This window comes from Lissotriton vulgaris, chromosome 4_1 (genome assembly GCF_964263255.1).
Source record: "Lissotriton vulgaris chromosome 4_1, aLisVul1.2, whole genome shotgun sequence".
Lineage (NCBI taxonomy): Eukaryota > Metazoa > Chordata > Amphibia > Caudata > Salamandridae > Lissotriton > Lissotriton vulgaris.
This window is the reverse complement of record NC_141691.1, coordinates 772,961,411-772,980,570: the sequence shown is the minus strand read 5'-3', so window position 1 is coordinate 772,980,570 and position 19,160 is coordinate 772,961,411. Positions and strand designations below refer to the sequence as shown.

Here is a 19,160-nt window from a genome sequence, read left to right as displayed (position 1 = left end):
ACAGGGACCAAGAAGCACATGTCCTTCATTGCAAACACTGGCTACACAACAAGGTACACGTTGTCCAGCGTTCTGCAGCACACTCTGTACTATTATAAATAAACTCACAAAATACCAGCCAATCCGAAAAAGAAAAATGTGTGTATCATACAGAGACCCAACAGACAGACAGAAAGACCATCTATAAACACACAGGGAAGTCCCTATCCCCCGTATGAAATCCCTCTACCGCAATGGAGATCCCAGCAACACCTTACATTAATGCACTGCAAGTAAGACGCCACCACCTTGCCTTAAGACACTCCAGCACTCACTGCAGTGGAGTGCCTGTAGCAGTCCCCCAGGGCTCTAGTTTAACTGCACTCTCGCTTATAAAATCCACCGCAAACCCTATAGGAAATTCCAACATCATATATTCACTGAGTCAATACTAGAATCCAGCAAAATGAAGACCACCAGCAACCCAGAGGCACAATCTCTGTTCACTGCACCTCCACCTAGGAAACACTTCAGAGCCTAGGGCACCCTTCAGTGCTGAACTCACACCCCAGGAGATACATTGCATCCTACCTCCTAGGTTACAAAATGCAACCTCCAAAACCTCTGGTGACCTCATCATCAGGACAAATTTAAAGCTTAGGAAACCTCTGATTATCCAACAAGTCGGGCCCAATCAGCCCTTCCTGCAACCTGAGAAGAGGATATACTGCGCAGAATGCCGCGCCTAGCCCTGTACAGCCTCCTGCGGACCCTGTCGTAACACCACTGCCTCGACCACCCGAGCCTCACGTTATGCCTGCATGCACCGTCGATGCTCACCTAATCTCTTTTCCCTGGATTTGGTATCACTGAAAATTCTGACAATTGTAGTGCTATTAGGAAACTTGTCACAGAGATGAGGTAAGAAATATTTTTTTCATCGTCTCTCAGTCACTCACTCACAGAACATCTCCTCAGAGGTAACATTCTAAACCATTGATGTGTACCTACGAGTTTGGTTTGCATCTAGTACAGCACCACGAGATGCACAGAAGTAGGTGTAAGAGTTGTTTTCTTTTAATGCTCGCTGACATTCCAGATTCATGCTCGTTGGTTGGGGAATTGCGGAGATAATCTTCATTCTGACCGATGCTCCGGACATGCGAGGACTTGATCATGGGCTCCTCTTCATTTGAGACTCAAAGTCTCCATAGTAATTTATGTGTTGTCTCCTCCTTTTACTGCACTCAACATATATTAGCGATGAGCAGATTGCTGTAGGGAGCCCACTGACTTTTTGGATTGCCACCAGATTCATACTTGGACTGTTGCCTGCAGGCCGTTGTTTCCTGGTTAGGTGTTGGGAGTGTTGTACTTTTTGCTCCTGTTCAGGAAGAGGCTGACCAGCTCTGAAAGTTTGTGACCGGGATGTATGCTCAAAAGAGCTTGTGTTCTGCATATCCACACATGAAGGTAATCGGCAGCATCACCAGCTGAATGGGCATTAATCCTTACAGTACTTGGGCACGCAGAGGTTTTATTGCATCATGCCGCCTCAACGTGCAGACGTAATGTGGGCGCCATTTTAGGTAACAATCCCAGTAATTCTGTTGCAGCGCGGTCACACAACCACATATCAAAGATTCCGGTGACAGGCTTCAAGATTAAAGTTGTGCCTATTACAGCGCTTACCATCGGAAGGATTTCAGTAACAGGCACACATTTAATCTCGCAGCCAGTCACAGCGTTCACTTTAACCCCTTCTGTGCTGCGCGAATTCTGCCCCGGTGCTGAACGTTCCATTGGGCCTATGGAACCATGACGGAACGGTTCCTTCATAAGCACAGGCCACCTTACGCTCATGACGGAACCGTTCCGTCATGAGCATGGAAGAGGTTAAGCATAATAACACATACGTTAAATATGGAACCTTCGGTAATAGGCACACCTTGCGTGGTACTGTAACCTTAATTAAAGCAGCTAAGTTTTCCACACGCTTACCACAATTGGCATCCTGTTCCAACTGTTCAGCTTGCTTTATTTGCAGCACAATATTTTTAACATTTGGCGATTGACATTTGAATTTTTTGGTGTATTTTCTGCTTTATTTTTACAGCTTATTTTGTAGAATTTACTGCCAATATTTCAGAGTAATGCAATACCTCTCATACAACAATTAATGGTGCCTATTCGTCTTTTTAGTAACCTTTTAACAGTGGTGGCTGCAAGTGTTATATACAGTACTGCGTTACCATGGCAATGACAAACATTCCCCAGTATGCATAAAGTGCAACTCTTCTACAGAATCCAGGTAAGCCACCCATTGAATAGAAACAGTGCTTCCGTAATTTTGAAAATGATATGATAGTCAAAAATGCAACAAAACTTGATGTCAAAAGAAAAATGGCACTTCTGTTTAGTCATCTAGGACTTAAAGGACAACAAATATTTGACAACCTACCAGAACTTGATGTTCCATCAGACAGTATGGGCACGTGGAACAAATACACATAAGCAGTAGCGAGGTTTTCCAACACATGTTTTAAAAAGTCCAGTGTCTTATTACAATGTTTACATTTCTTCAAATGCAAGGTTTGAGGAATAGATCTCAGCTCTGTAAAAGCTTGCCTCTTCCTGTAATTTTGGCAACTCTTTCAACACTTTCAACACTTACATCAGGGACCAATTTGTTCAGTTTACAGCCGTGCTTTGAAAAGAATCCAAGAAAGACTGTTGAGTTATAGGGACCCAAGCTTGTCTGAGGTAATCAATATTGCAAAAGGCATTGAGAGGTATATTGTTTCTAGTAAACTCATCGCTACTGATGCCTTAGTTCAACATGTCTCTATGGTGCATTTACACTGCGAGGCAGATAGCACTACTACCATTTATGCAAAAAACAAAGGTACAAAATGTTATCAAAAGAAAAACTGTGGTGTATGTTACCGTTATTGATCCAAAACACATTTAGCTAATGGTCCTACTTGCCCATCAGTCAACAAAAGGTGCAACAGATGTAGTAAAATTGAACATTTCAAAGGTGTGGGCAGAAACGCTAAAGCTCAATTTAGGGTGGTTAACAGCATTGAATTAGACACTTAGCAATTATCCAAGAATTTGTCTAAAGTGTATTAACAGTTACTTCCAAGAACAATACCACAGGCAAAGCCAAAGGGACTTTGTGTCAAGCTTTCATTGGTGAGCCATCAGGAACCATGATGGCAGATTCAGGGTCACTAATCAATATCATATCGGATTCGCTGTACAAGCAAAGATGGAACAATCCCCCTTTATCGGAGTCTGATGTCAACCCCAGGCTTTCGGGGGACAAGATATAGACATGTTAAGGTACTTTGTTGAGGTCCTTAATTGTTTGGGTAAAAAAGTCACTGCAAAAATGTATGTGGTAGTAAAAGGGAGAAACATTATTGGCTGGCAAGACCAAACCAGGCTGGGCACCATGCTAAGTCCAGATTCAGTAAAACTTGTTGTTGCTAACAGCTACATATCCTGTATTAAATCTGATGAAGATTTGTTGATAAGGAATGGCATTTCCAAATTTCAGCAAATTTTTTCTGACAAAATAGGAGACCACAAAATTTGAACACCATCGTATAAAGCTCAAAGAGATGACTAGCTCTGTTGTACAAAACGTGAGACCGGTTCCCATGAGCATTACGACTTAGTTAAAACGTTTGTTGGACACAATATGCGCAGAGAAGGTAATTCAACCCACAGAACCCTCTGACTGGGTCAGTCCGATTGCAATTGTCAGAAATAAAAACTGGTGCAATCAGTCTATGTGTGGATTTACAAACTTTAAATTAGGGGGTGGTCAAGGGTGTTTTCTTAGCTAGACCTTAAATCAGCATACCACCAGATTCCACTTGCTGCAGAGTCACAACTGTACTACATTTATAACTCTGGTGCTTGCAACTTCCTACGTATGCACTTCTGATTAACTTCTGCAAAAGCGTTATCTAATAATTCATGGATACCATCTTGTCTAGAATTCTTGGGGTTTAAGCCTTTCAGAATGATGTTCTAAATTTTGCAGACTATGTCAGAGAACTCAATTTGATTTTAGTAAGGGTTCTACGCATGTTTGGGGATGCTGCACCACAAGATGCACTGAAGTAGTTGTAAGAGTTGTTTTCTTTTTATATTTGCCTACGTGCCAGGTTCTTGTTTGCTGGGAGTTAGGGTGAGAATTTTCATTCTGACCGCTGCTCCGGACATGCGAGAACTTGGTCATGGGCTCCTCTTCACTTGAGACTCAAATAAAGTCTCCAAAGTTATCAGTCTTGTGTGCAGTAAAAAAAAGGAGACAACAACCATACTAATGTGCTTTCGATAGGGGAGGGTGGGAGAGGAGAAGAATGGAATGGTGTGACCGTCATAAGCAGCTGGCTGCTCAGTTCATTAGAACGTGTAGACGCCATTTAGTCCGCTGCTAATATTCTAGTTCTCAAGTATACAAACGCACCTCTTGTTTGAGTCCAATCCATTAGTTCCTAGCACGCACAGACTCTAAAATGTGTCCCAGCTCGTACCGACACCCATGTGTTTGCTACTGGATATTCAACCATAGGATTAACCTCAAACAAAGTAGAATTCCCGCAGAGATAGGAAACTTTAAAACAGGAAGAAGTGCCCGAGAAGCAATGAAAAAAACAACTTGCCTTGGGTGGTTTCCTTGAGGATCGAAAGTCAACCGCAACGATGTCGTTTGGAACATCAGCCATGCCATAAGATGACAAAATAGAGAAGGAAAAAAGGAAACACACAGTCAATGTCTGATACTTAAAAAGTTACATTGTGCAGTCAGTACTTTCATAGATGTTTAATCAAATAGCTCTGCTATGATAAATCGCTGCCTTAAAGAAGGCAATAATACATATAACCATACCATAACATAAACGTATGGAGTCCAAGAATACAGTCTTTCACATCGATGTGTAACCTCTATGGAAATTTCATTTATTTATTAAGGTGGTTTATAGAGCATTCACGTCACATTCTGGGAACTTTGCAGCGCAGAGTCCATCATTTGTTTCTATTAACAACTGACTTGGAATTTTAAAGCAAAAGTACAGTTCCAAGCAGCAAGAAGATGCTCAGTCCTGCTGAATTCTTCATGGGCACAATATGTGCCATTTGGTGAGTGGGCATCAGTCTAAACATGCATTAACTGGTTGTGTGTAGAGTCACTGAACTCTGCTGTTTTCGGGTTTCTCTTGGAAATTACCTACATGTGTGAAGCTCTCACTGATGGCCCTGAAGCGTTCCAAAGTATACTGTTCTGTATACTGATCAGCAGACCACGTTTTCTCTCTTAGTACTGTGAACATTAGGGGAGCTGCTGGATTTATGGTCAAGGGGTGGTTATGGGAGGAATGATAGTGGATTGGGAGTTTTATTAGGAAATCAGTTTTTAGAGGTATTCGCAATGCGGTACCCCCAGTCGTGAGGTAAAGTATGACATGTATGTACCATAAATAATAATGTATTCACTTGTGTTTATAGAATTTCTAAAAATCTGTCAAAAAATACACTCATCTCTCTAGTACTACACAATGGTCTCTAGTACAACATTAAAAGCAAAGTCTATATTTATAAATTATAAGTTGAGCATAACAAAACACAGCCTTTGACGTTCGATGTTAGGGATGCACACATCGAATTTCAAAGCTGTGTGTGTGATAATCAACTTATACATCACAATTGGATTACAATGTGGACTTTTTTAATGCTGTATTAGAAATAGAGATAACGTATTTATTATAGATTTTTTTACGTTTTGTAAAAACAAGTGAATAAATTGCACTTTATGATATACAAATTCTCGATTTGATTGAATATTTAAGATTGTTGCATTTTGCTCTTCCTTCAGAAAAACTGTGGTGTGCTTTATAAGGTATTGCCAGTGGGATTTTCTGGTCTTTTTTTGGCAGATAATAGCAGTGGCTTTAAAACGGACTGAAAGTCTCCTAATTGTGGGGTACAATTCATATTAAATATCCCTTTTATGGTATTACAGAACCCACTGTTATTAAGAAGAGCTAACCGTTTTTAGTCATCCGGTACAGAAGGCCATTACGTAATTTCACCAGGTATTGCTGCGTTCTCCTGGTGTGTCAACGCAAGATAATTTGTAAATTTCACATATGGCACGCTTTCAGTAATAATCTGCTTTCTGTATCAATTACAGACACACCAGAGAGCGGAGATGTACTATTATGATACACTGATAATATGCTGCCATGCATATGATTTCCTTTGTTCGATGGAGATGGGACTGTTTTAAAACACACCATAATAGTTTGTTCAAACTGAAAAGCGTCATGTGTTTAGAATGTTATTGCAGGTGGTGACAAACAGAATACGGGTAATGGGGAGAACTCTTTCAGATTGACACCTCATATTTGTGTCCTCGCTATGCGGCCCTGACTAATCTTTCATTAAGAACACTAGGTATGTGAAACAAGTTGATACCGACTGAAATCCGTGCACACATATGTCATTTTTAGGTTTTGCCTCGCCAAAAAGATGCGCTCTGCGCATCTTTTTTCGCAGGCAAAAACCTAATGAGTACTGTGTGTGGGTTTGGGTCGGCCCTCGTCATTCATTGGCTGGCTCCATAAATGGAGCCTAGCCATTGGACGAGGGGCCTGTCCGTCAATGCCGGACCAGACACGGGGGCGTTCCCGAGATTCTTTGGCTTTTGGCTACGTCAGCCGAAAGCCTCTTCTCGGGAACGCCCCCGAATCTGGTCCGGGATTGAGGGCACCCGCCGGGAAAGGGCATGAAGGTCAAACCAAGCTGCAGGGAGGTATCGCCGGCAGCCCGTCATCCGAGGAGATGGTTGGCTGCAGGGAAAGTAGGAGGCATGAAGATTATACCGTGCTTACTTTGAGCAGCTGAGCTGGTTGCAGGGGTCCACCAGCGCTCGTATTTGAAAACCCGCACTTATTATTGTTTTAACACCAGCCTCCATCCAAAATAAGAGAGAGAAACGGGGTGAAGACTGATAAAGAAAATGACGGTAAAACGCTGACTTTGAGCAGCTGAGCTGGTTGCAGGGGTCCACCAGCGCTCGTATTTGAAAACCCGCACTTATTATTGTTTTAACACCAGCCTCCATCCAAAATAAGAGAGAGAAACGGGGTGAAGACTGATAAAGAAAATGACGGTAAAACGCTGACAAAGGGAGAAAGCAGGGATTAAAAAAACCCATGCATGAGTGAAATAAATGGGCAGGACATGTATGGTGGTTCATGAAAGAGATATGAGGTGGAATCAAGGTTAGACAGCCTTGGTGTTTTACCTGTCGCCCACCCAAAATTGCGTGTGCAGAGCGCAGATTCAGAGTGCAGAGTGGAGATTCAGATTGCAGAGTGCAGAGTGCAGAGTGCAGAGTGCAGAGTGCAGAGTGCAGAGTGCAGAGTGCAGAGTGCAGAGTGGAGCTTCAGAGTGGAGCTTCAGAGTGGAGCTTCAGAGTGGAGCTTCAGAGTGCAGAGTGGAGCTTCAGAGTGGAGCTTCAGAGTGGAGCTTCAGAGTGCAGAGTGGAGCTTCAGAGTGGAGCTTCAGAGTGCAAAGTGGAGCTTCCGAGTGGAGCTTCAGAGTGGAGCTTCAGAGTGCAGAGTGGAGCTTCAGAGTGGAGCTTCAGAGTGCAGAGTGGAGCTTCCGAGTGGAGCTTCAGAGTGGAGCTTCAGAGTGCAGAGTGGAGCTTCAGAGTGGAGCTTCAGAGTGCAGAGTGGAGCTTCAGAGTGGAGCTTCAGAGTGGAGCTTCAGAGTGGAGCTTCAGAGTGGAGCTTCAGAGTGGAGCTTCAGAGTGCAGAGTGGAGCTTCAGAGTGGAGCTTCAGAGTGGAGCTTCAGAGTGGAGCTTCAGAGTGGAGCTTCAGAGTGGAGCTTCAGAGTGCAGAGTGGAGCTTCAGAGTGGAGCTTCAGAGTGGAGCTTCAGAGTGGAGCTTCAGAGTGCAGAGTGGAGCTTCAGAGTGCAGATTCAGAGTGGAGCTTCAGAGTGCAGATTCAGAGTGGAGCTTCAGAGTGCAGATTCAGAGTGGAGCTTCAGAGTGCAGATTCAGAGTGGAGCTTCAGAGTGGAGCTTCAGAGTGCAGAGTGGAGCTTCAGAGTGGAGCTTCCGAGTGGAGCTTCAGAGTGGAGCTTCCGAGTGGAGCTTCCGAGTGGAGCTTCCGAGTGGAGCTTCAGAGTGGAGCTTCAGAGTGGAGCTTCAGAGTGGAGCTTCAGAGTGGAGCTTCAGAGTGGAGCTTCAGAGTGGAGCTTCAGAGTGGAGCTTCAGAGTGCAGAGTGGAGCTTCAGAGTGGAGCTTCAGAGTGCAGAGTGGAGCTTCAGAGTGGAGCTTCAGAGTGGAGCTTCAGAGTGGAGCTTCAGAGTGGAGCTTCAGAGTGCAGAGTGGAGCTTCAGAGTGCAGATTCAGAGTGGAGCTTCAGAGTGCAGATTCAGAGTGGAGCTTCAGAGTGCAGATTCAGAGTGGAGCTTCAGAGTGCAGATTCAGAGTGGAGCTTCAGAGTGGAGCTTCAGAGTGCAGAGTGGAGCTTCAGAGTGGAGCTTCCGAGTGGAGCTTCCGAGTGGAGCTTCCGAGTGGAGCTTCAGAGTGGAGCTTCAGAGTGGAGCTTCAGAGTGCAGAGTGGAGCTTCAGAGTGCAGAGTGGAGCTTCAGAGTGGAGCTTCAGAGTGGAGCTTCAGAGTGGAGCTTCAGAGTGGAGCTTCAGAGTGCAGAGTGGAGCTTCAGAGTGCAGATTCAGAGTGGAGCTTCAGAGTGCAGATTCAGAGTGGAGCTTCAGAGTGGAGCTTCAGAGTGGAGCTTCAGAGTGGAGCTTCAGAGTGGAGCTTCAGAGTGGAGCTTCAGAGTGGAGCTTCAGAGTGGAGCTTCAGAGTGGAGCTTCAGAGTGGAGCTTCAGAGTGGAGCTTCAGAGTGGAGCTTCAGAGTGGAGCTTCAGAGTGGAGCTTCAGAGTGGAGCTTCAGAGTGGAGCTTCAGAGTGGAGCTTCAGAGTGCAGATTCAGAGTGCAGATTCAGAGTGCAGAGTGGAGCTTCAGAGTGCAGATTCAGAGTGCAGAGTGGAGCTTCAGAGTGCAGCTTCAGAGTGGAGCTTCAGAGTGCAGAGTGGAGCTTCAGAGTGGAGCTTCAGAGTGGAGCTTCAGAGTGGAGCTTCAGAGAGCAGATTCAGAGTGCAGATTCAGAGTGCAGATTCAGAGTGCAGATTCAGAGTGCAGAGTGGAGCTTCAGAGTGGAGCTTCAGAGTGCAGAGAGGAGCTTCAGAGTGGAGCTTCAGAGCGGAGCTTCAGAGCGGAGCTTCAGAGCGGAGCTTCAGAGTGGAGCTTCAGAGCGGAGCTTCAGAGTGCAGAGTGGAGCTTCAGAGTGGAGCTTCAAAGTGGAGCTTCAGAGTGGAGCTTCAGAGTGCAGAGTGGAGCTTCAGAGTGGAGCTTCAGAGTGCAGAGTGGAGCTTCAGAGTGGAGCTTCAGATGGGAGCTTCAGAGTGGAGCTTCAGAGTGGAGCTTCAGAGTGGAGCTTCAGAGTGGAGCTTCAGAGTGGAGCTTCAGAGTGGAGCTTCAGAGTGGAGCTTCAGAGTGGAGCTTCAGAGTGGAGCTTCAGAGTGCAGAGTGGAGCTTCCGAGTGGAGCTTCAGAGTGGAGCTTCAGAGTGCAGAGTGGAGCTTCAGAGTGGAGCTTCAGAGTGCAGAGTGGAGCTTCAGAGTGGAGCTTCAGAGTGCAGAGTGGAGCTTCAGAGTGGAGCTTCAGAGTGGAGCTTCAGAGTGGAGCTTCAGAGTGGAGCTTCAGAGTGGAGCTTCAGAGTGGAGCTTCAGAGTGGAGCTTCAGAGTGGAGCTTCAGAGTGGAGCTTCAGAGTGGAGCTTCAGAGTGGAGCTTCAGAGTGGAGCTTCAGAGTGGAGCTTCAGAGTGGAGCTTCAGAGTGGAGCTTCAGAGTGGAGCTTCAGAGTGGAGCTTCAGAGTGGAGCTTCAGAGTGCAGAGTGGAGCTTCAGAGTGCAGAGTGGAGCTTCAGAGTGCAGAGTGGAGCTTCAGAGTGGAGCTTCAGAGTGGAGCTTCAGAGTGGAGCTTCAGAGTGGAGCTTCAGAGTGGAGCTTCAGAGTGGAGCTTCAGAGTGGAGCTTCAGAGTGGAGCTTCAGAGTGCAGAGTGGAGCTTCAGAGTGCAGCTTCAGAGTGCAGCTTCAGAGTGCAGCTTCAGAGTGGAGCTTCAGAGTGCAGATTCAGAGTGGAGCTTCAGAGTGCAGATTCAGAGTGGAGCTTCAGAGTGGAGCTTCAGAGTGGAGCTTCAGAGTGGAGCTTCAGAGTGGAGCTTCAGAGTGGAGCTTCAGAGTGGAGCTTCAGAGTGCAGAGTGGAGCTTCAGAGTGCAGAGTGGAGCTTCAGAGTGGAGCTTCAGAGTGCAGAGTGGAGCTTCAGAGTGGAGCTTCAGAGTGGAGCTTCAGAGTGGAGCTTCAGAGTGCAGAGTAGAGCTTCAGAGTGGAGCTTCAGAGTGGAGCTTCAGAGTGGAGCTTCAGAGTGCAGAGTGGAGCTTCAGAGTGGAGCTTCAGAGTGGAGCTTCAGAGTGCAGAGTGGAGCTTCAGAGTGGAGCTTCAGAGTGCAGAGTGGAGCTTCAGAGTGGAGCTTCAGAGTGGAGCTTCAGAGTGCAGAGTGGAGCTTCAGAGTGGAGCTTCAGAGTGGAGCTTCAGAGTGGAGCTTCAGAGTGCAGAGTGGAGCTTCAGAGTGGAGCTTCAGAGTGCAGAGTGGAGCTTCAGAGTGGAGCTTCAGAGTGGAGCTTCAGAGTGCAGAGTGGAGCTTCAGAGTGGAGCTTCAGAGTGCAGAGTGGAGCTTCAGAGTGGAGCTTCAGAGTGGAGCTTCAGAGTGCAGAGTGGAGCTTCAGAGTGGAGCTTCAGAGTGGAGCTTCAGAGTGGAGCTTCAGAGTGCAGAGTGGAGCTTCAGAGTGCAGATTCAGAGTGGAGCTTCAGAGTGCAGATTCAGAGTGGAGCTTCAGAGTGCAGATTCAGAGTGCAGATTCAGAGTGCAGATTCAGAGTGCAGATTCAGAGTGCAGATTCAGAGTGCAGATTCAGAGTGCAGATTCAGAGTGCAGATTCAGAGTGGAGCTTCAGAGTGGAGCTTCAGAGTGGAGCTTCAGAGTGGAGCTTCAGAGTGGAGCTTCAGAGTGGAGCTGCAGAGTGCAGAGTGGAGCTTCAGAGTGGAGCTTCAGAGTGCAGAGTGGAGCTTCAGAGTGCAGATTCAGAGTGGAGCTTCAGAGTGCAGATTCAGCGTGGAGCTTCAGAGTGCAGATTCAGCGTGGAGCTTCAGAGTGCAGAGTGGAGCTTCAGAGTGCAGATTCAGAGTGGAGCTTCAGAGTGCAGATTCAGAGTGGAGCTTCAGAGTGGAGCTTCAGAGTGCAGAGTGGAGCTTCAGAGTGGAGCTTCAGAGTGCAGAGTGGCGCTTCAGAGTGGAGCTTCAGAGTGCAGAGTAGAGCTTCAGAGTAGAGCTTCAGAGTGGAGCTTCAGAGTGGAGCTTCAGAGTGGAGCTTCAGAGTGCAGAGTGGAGCTTCAGAGTGGAGCTTCAGAGTGCAGAGTGGAGCTTCAGAGTGGAGCTTCAGAGTGGAGCTTCAGAGTGCAGAGTGGAGCTTCAGAGTGGAGCTTCAGAGTGGAGCTTCAGAGTGCAGAGTGGAGCTTCAGAGTGGAGCTTCAGAGTGCAGAGTGGAGCTTCAGAGTGGAGCTTCAGAGTGGAGCTTCAGAGTGGAGCTTCAGAGTGCAGAGTGGAGCTTCAGAGTGGAGCTTCAGAGTGCAGAGTGGAGCTTCAGAGTGGAGCTTCAGAGTGGAGCTTCAGAGTGGAGCTTCAGAGTGGAGCTTCAGAGTGGAGCTTCAGAGTGGAGCTTCAGAGTGGAGCTTCAGAGTGGAGCTTCAGAGTGGAGCTTCAGAGTGGAGCTTCAGAGTGGAGCTTCAGAGTGCAGAGTGGAGCTTCAGAGTGGAGATTCAGAGTGGAGCTTCAGAGTGCAGATTCAGAGTGGAGCTTCAGAGTGCAGAGTGGAGCTTCAGAGTGGAGCTTCAGAGTGGAGCTTCAGAGTGGAGCTTCAGAGTGGAGCTTCAGAGTGGAGCTTCAGAGTGGAGCTTCAGAGTGGAGCTTCAGAGTGCAGAGTGGAGCTTCAGAGTGGAGCTTCAGAGTGGAGAGTGGAGCTTCAGAGTGGAGCTTCAGAGTGGAGCTTCAGAGTGGAGCTTCAGAGTGCAGAGTGGAGCTTCAGAGTGGAGCTTCAGAGTGCAGAGTGGAGCTTCAGAGTGGAGCTTCAGAGTGGAGCTGCAGAGTGGAGCTTCAGAGTGGAGCTTCAGAGTGCAGAGTAGAGCTTCAGAGTGGAGCTTCAGAGTGGAGCTTCAGAGTGGAGCTTCAGAGTGGAGCTTCAGAGTGCAGAGTGGAGCTTCAGAGTGGAGCTTCAGAGTGGAGAGTGGAGATTCAGAGTGGAGATTCATAGTGGAGAGTGGAGCTTCAGAGTGGAGATTCAGAGTGGAGAGTGGAGCTTCAGAGTGGAGCTTCAGAGTGCAGAGTGGAGCTTCAGAGTGCAGAGTGGAGCTTCAGAGTGCAGAGTGGAGCTTCAGAGTGCAGAGTGGAGCTTCAGAGTGCAGAGTGGAGCTTCAGAGTGCAGAGTGGAGCTTCAGAGTGCAGAGTGGAGATTCAGAGTGCAGAGTGGAGATTCAGAGTGCAGAGTGGAGATTCAGAGTGCAGAGTGGAGATTCAGAGTGCAGAGTGGAGATTCAGAGTGGAGCTTCAGAGTGCAGAGTGGAGATTCAGAGTGGAGCTTCAGAGTGGAGCTTCAGAGTGCAGAGTGGAGCTTCAGAGTGCAGAGTGGAGCTTCGGAGTGCAGAGTGGAGATTCAGAGTGCAGAGTGGAGATTCAGAGTGCAGAGTGGAGCTTCAGAGTGCAGAGTGGAGCTTCAGAGTGCAGAGTGGAGCTTCAGAGTGCAGAGTGGAGATTCAGAGTGCAGAGTGGAGATTCAGAGTGCAGAGTGGAGCTTCAGAGTGCAGAGTGGAGATTCAGAGTGGAGATTCAGAGTGCAGAGTGGAGATTCAGAGTGCAGATTCAGAGTGCAGATTCAGAGTGGAGCTTCAGAGTTCAGATTCAGAGTGGAGCTTCAGAGTGCAGAGGGGAGCTTCAGAGTGCAGATTCAGAGTGGAGCTTCAGAGTTTAGATTCAGAGTGGAGCTTCAGAGTGCAGAGTGGAGCTTCAGAGTGGAGCTTCAGAGTGGAGCTTCAGAGTGGAGCTTCAGAGTGGAGCTTCAGAGTGGAGCTTCAGAGTGGAGCTTCAGAGTGGAGCTTCAGAGTGGAGCTTCAGAGTGGAGCTTCAGAGTGGAGCTTCAGAGTGGAGCTTCAGAGTGGAGCTTCAGAGTGGAGCTTCAGAGTGCAGAGTGGAGCTTCAGAATGCAGAGTGGAGCTTCAGAGTGTCAAGAGCAATGCCAATAGCTCTAACTTTAACAAAGGCAAAACCATTGCATTGTAAATGCTTGTTTAAATGTCCTACTAAAATACACCAGAATAAAGGTGACAGTGTATGTCAGTCACAGTCAGTCAGTTCCATCGAGATTTTTATTGAAACACACATATAAATCTTTGTATGTAATGACACCCCTACATTCCCATGCCACCCTCTACACCTACCAAGCAAAAGAAAGAATTTGGGGGATCAATAAGGGGTGAGGAGACACATCACCACTGTTATCCTAGTTAGTGTAACAACAGGATGTAGGAAAGGACAGATTACATGTCCGCCAACCTCCTTTTAGTGGATACACCCTGCTCCAAGAACAGAGAACAACAAAGTTGAGAAGCCAGCAACACTGTTTAAATAGCTACAGTGATCACTTTGTTGTAGCCCAAACACTTGGTGTCCAGACAATATTTTAAGAAAATAGATAGTGGAAATCCAATACTTAGTAAATGCGTTTCAAGTACAGAAGTTAAACTATATGACTTTAAAAGAGATGGATATACAAGTCCTTTCTGAGGGAGAAAATACACAGAACTCGCATCGTAACTGGGGCCACACGTTTTATTTGTCAAATGTACAGATAAAGACAAGTTGCGTCAGAACCTATGACCTGGACTTAAATTGATGCAAAGGGTATCGACCCCTAAAGCCCACAGATAAAATTTATCATCAAATATAAATAACCTTCTTATGTTTTCTGTACAATGTTCCACCACAATACAGGCACAACGGCTTAATATCGTTACACCGTTCCAAAGAACATTCTTCATAAAGGTACCTTGAAAACTCAAGTAAATCATCTGTACCCAAAATTGTAATCTAGTTGTTAGCCTAGTTCAATTTACCACATTAATACTTTAATATCTATATGCTCCATTCCATAGACCTTTTTAACCTCTTCGAGGATTTTATCACTGTACAGTATGAAGGATACATTTTAGATCTTTTCCTCTCATCATTCACCATGACGGTGCCACAGAAACGTTCTAACGTTACAAGATACATGGGTCACTTTAGTAGCTCATACTCTTGTTTCTTGATCTATCCTGTTACAGCGGGACGCTGAACCCCATCTTTTATGCAATTCAGTTTTCAATAGCTTCTTTGAAAATTTTCCTCGCTGAATGCAATGTTAAAGAAATTAATTCGACTAGGGGTTAGTGGTTACTACTAGCCATTAAAGAGAAGATCAAACTCACCAACCACAGCCTATTTGCTTTGACACCCTTGTATACCAACATCCTGGTACTCCACACATAAGTGATAGGATGTCCTGCAACTATCTTGCTGAAATGTATAGATGTTTACACATCGTGAATGGTTTTTATATTTTTAGTTCATTACCATCTAAAGCATTGATGTTATTTAAAGTTAAACGAGACCTACTGTTTGCAAGATATCCTTGCATGTAGCTAAGTACCGAGGCAAGGAAACTGTTGATAACGGTGAAGATATACTTAAGAGAAGTATATTAAACAGTCTTTCTTCCCTCTTTCTCCAGTTGTCATATAAAGCCTGATGCCCTAAAACCATGTGCAGTATGTATTCTGGTTTTGTTTTCATTGTATGCTACTGTATTTAGTTGCTGACTTTTTTTTAAGTTTTTCTCTTTTTTGCTTTCTTCTTAATTTACCTCCCAATTTGTGCCCTAAAATATATCTACTGATAGTGATGCTATAAACAAAAAACATCGACAGGTAAGGTTCTAGCGTGGCACCCTAAAACATTAAGTCACGCAAGGGTTCGGGATCTGCTGAAAACTGGATTTTACAAATTGCCTTGTGTTTTTTTTAATGGGCAACAAATACGGTGAAAGCATCTATTTGTTCTTCTACTTCACCAAATATAAAATGGCAGAAAAAAACTGTCCATCTAGTTTCAGTATCACAGACTGGTGAACCCTAAAGATCTAACTGTGGCTACTTAACAAACTACATTAAAGCCAACGTAGATCATGTGTCACTATTTTTACAATTCACACACTCTAGCACTTCCTTTGACACATCAACTCCTCCTGGCCTGGTTCCATCTGTCAACACAGGACACAACCTTGGTATTGGTTTTATTCAAGAGTCTCCTTTCACTGATGACGAACAAGCCCAAGCAGTCTTTTTCCACATAGACTCAACTCACTGCAACTACTCAAATGCAGGCCTATCAAAGAAATGTCGCCGCCCCAAATTCTTAGAGACTCAAACATAAAAGTACAAAAGTCACATCAAATACCCTGGGAAATAATCAAAACAAACAATTGCAAAACCATTATACAGAGTGCATAAAGAGAGGCAGTGCCCTGATGTTATTTGTATCAGGTTGTTTTTAATATCAACACACCTTTCTAGGCAGAATGAAACAACATACACCTGCCATATTTTCAAATCACCTCAGACATTCTCATCAACTGTCTGCAAGTAAACTGCTTGAACCCTGTTTATGTACAGGTCAACTAAAAACTTCCCAAAAGTGAGATAGTGGAGGCTCCTTGACACGAAAATAAGTAGAATGCGTAGATGGGTTTTCTACATCATTTTGTAGCCTCCTGTAAATTAAGCAGAGGAGAGAGATGCTCCTCCTAACAATGAGATGTTTTCCATCAACAGTAAATTCAATGTCATTCCCACATAGAGGGATGAGGAAAAAGAATTACCAGATCGGGCCCTGTAGAACGTGGTCAAGGTTCGGCTTCACCGGCTCTTTCACACAACGATCAGAACATCTAAAAGGGACCCCCTTTTGACTTTCATTGTTACTTACAATGTAATATCAGTTCTCAATCTGTTTTTAGGTCTCGGCCTACCGTACACTGCACAGCAGTGTCGCGCAGCCGAGATTTAATGTTTACAAGTATGGGGGCTTGAACCCGCCCCTCTTCTCCATTGGCTGGCTTCCTAAGCGGAGGCCAGTCATTGGAAGAGAGGGGCATCACTTCGTTCAAGCCCCGTCTTTTTTGGATTCGGGGGCGTGTTTTTTGCAGTTTTTAACTCTGACGTCATCCGTCACTCAACAGAAAAAAACACGCCCCCGAATGCGAAAATGGCGGCGCTTTTCTGACGCCATTTCTGCCCGACCGCCGCAACAGGTCGAGAAGCTGCAAAGTACTCTGGTGAGTGCTCGCTTTTCTTGCCTCTCTTCCCAGATTGTGCCCGTGTTATCGTCTCTGTCTCCTCTGTTGTGCGTCTGCCCCCTTGTTGTGCTTGCTTTCCGGCCCCCCTCGCTGTGCTTGCTTTCCGGCCACCCTCGCTGTGCTTGCTCCCCCTGCCCCCTTGTTGCTTGTGCTTGGTCTCCTGCCCCTGCCCCCTCGTTGCTTGTTGTGCCTCTGTGCCCTGCTTGTGATCCGGTTTTTGTGCCTCTGTGCCCTGCTTGTGATCCGGTTTTCGTGCCTGTGTGCCCTGCCCTGCTTGTGATCTGTTTTTTGTGCCTCTGTGCCCCCCTGCCCCCTCGTTGCTTGTGCTTGCTCTCCTGCCCCTGCCCCCTCGTTGCTTGTTGTGCCTCTGTGCCCTGCTTCTGATCCGGTTTTTGTGCCTGTGCCCTGCTTGTGATCCGGTTTTTGTGCCTCTGTGCCCTGCTTGTGATCCGGTTTTCGTGCCTCTGTGCCTTGCCCTGCTTGTGATCCGCAGCCGGAAGAAGTCGAGAAGCTGCCGAGTCCTCGGGTGAGTGCTCGCTTTTCTTGCCTCTCTTCCCTGATTGTGCCAGTGTTATTGCCTCTGTCCCCTCTGTTGTGCGTCTGCCCCCTCGTTGTGCTTGCTTTCCGGCCCCCCCCTTGCTGTGCTTGCTCCCCTGCCCCCTCGTTGCTTGTGCTTGCTCTCCTGCCCCTGCCCCCTCGTTGCTTGTTGTGCCTCTGTGCCCTGCTTGTGATCCGGTTTTTGTGCCTCTGTGCCCTGCTTCTGATCCAGTTTTTGTGCCTCTGTGCCCTGCTTGTGATCCGGTTTTTGTGCCTCTGTGCCCTGCTTGTGATCTGGTTTTTGTGCCTCTGTGCCCCCCTGCCCCCTCGTTGCTTGTGCTTGCTCTCCTGCCCCTGCCACCCTCGCTGTTTGTTGTGCCTCTGTGCCCTGCTTGTGATCCGGTTTTTGTGCCTCTGTGCCCTGCTTGTGATCCGTTTGTTGTGCCTCTGTGCCCTGTTCGTGCCTCTGTTCCCTGCTTGTGCCTCTGTGCCCTGCTTGTGATCCGGTTTTCGTGCCTCTGTGCCTTGCCCTGCTTGAGATCCGCAGCCGGAAGAAGTCGAGAAGCTGCCGAGTCCTCGGGTGAGTGCTCGCTTTTCTTGCCTCTCTTCCCTGATTGTGCCAGTGTTATTGCCTCTGTCCCCTCTGTTGTGCGTCTGCCCCCTCGTTGTGCTTGCTTTCCGGCCCCCCCTTGCTGTGCTTGCTCCCCTGCCCCCTCGTTGCTTGTGCTTGCTCTCCTGCCCCTGCCCCCTCGTTGCTTGTTGTGCCTCTGTGCCCTGCTTGTGATCCGGTTTTTGTGCCTCTGTGCCCTGCTTCTGATCCAGTTTTTGTGCCTCTGTGCCCTGCCCTGCTTGTGATCCGGTTTTTGTGCCTATGTGCCCTGCTTGTGATCTGGTTTTTGTGCCTCTGTGCCCCCCTGCCCCCTCGTTGCTTGTGCTTGCTCTCCTGCCCCTGCCACCCTCGCTGTTTGTTGTGCCTCTGTGCCCTGCTTGTGATCCGGTTTTTGTGCCTCTGTGCCCTGCTTGTGATCCGTTTGTTGTGCCTCTGTGCCCTGTTCGTGCCTCTGTTCCCTGCTTGTGCCTCTGTGCCCTGCTTGTGATCCGGTTTTCGTGCCTCTGTGCCTTGCCCTGCTTGTGATCCGCAGCCGGAAGAAGTCGAGAAGCTGCCGAGTCCTCGGGTGAGTGCTCGCTTTTCTTGCCTCTCTTCCCTGATTGTGCCAGTGTTATTGCCTCTGTCCCCTCTGTTGTGCGTCTGCTCCCTCGTTGTGCTTGCTTTCCGCCCCCCCCTTGCTGTGCTTGCTCCCCTGCCCCCTCGTTGCTTGTGCTTGCTCTCCTGCCCCTGCCCCCTCGTTGCATGTTGTGCCTCTGTGCCCTGCTTGTGATCCGGTTTTTGTGCCTCTGTGCCCTGCTTCTGATCCAGTTTTTGTGCCTCTGTGCCCTGCTTGTGATCCAGTTTTTGTGCCTCTGTGCCCTGCCCTGCTTGTGATCCGGTTTTTGTGCCTCTGTGCCCTGCTTGTGATCTGGTTTTTGTGCCTCTGTGCCCCCCTGCCCCCTCGTTGCTTGTGCTTGCTCTCCTGCCCCTGCCACCCTCGCTGTTTGTTGTGCCTCTGTGCCCTGCTTGTGATCCGGTTTTTGTGCCTCTGTGCCCTGCTTGTGATCCGTTTGTTGTGCCTCTGTGCCCTGTTCGTGCCTCTGTTCCCTGCTTGTGCCTCTGTGCCCTGCTTGTGATCCGGTTTTTGTGCCTCTGTGCCCTGCTTGTGATCCGGTTTTTGTGCCTCTGTGCCCCCCTGCCCCCACGTTGCTTGTGCTTGCTTCCCCCACGTTGCTTGTGCTTTCTCTCCTGCCCCCTCGTTACTTGTTGTGCCTCTGTGCCCTGTTTGTGATCCGCTTTTGTGCCTCTGTGCCCTGCTTGTGATCCGGTTTTTGTGCCTCTGTGCCCTGCTTGTGATCCCGTTTTCGTGCCTGTGCCCTGCCCTGCTTGTGGTCCGGTTTTTGTGCCTCTGTGCCCGGCTTGTGATCCGGTTTTTGTGCCTCTGTGCCCTGCTTGTGAT

At 47.5% G+C, this 19,160-nt stretch overlaps 1 protein-coding gene across 1 annotated transcript in view; it reads right to left on the bottom strand.

The window, feature by feature from the left end:
• The window catches only part of KIF13A (kinesin family member 13A), a 762,232-nt gene that overhangs the window by 491,557 nt on the left and 251,515 nt on the right, over positions 1 to 19,160 (bottom strand). Inside the window, exon 3 of the mRNA XM_086965110.1 lies at positions 4,662 to 4,674. Coding sequence (XP_086821236.1) covers positions 4,662 to 4,674 — 13 coding nt within the window. The remainder of the gene's footprint in view (positions 1 to 4,661; positions 4,675 to 19,160) is intronic.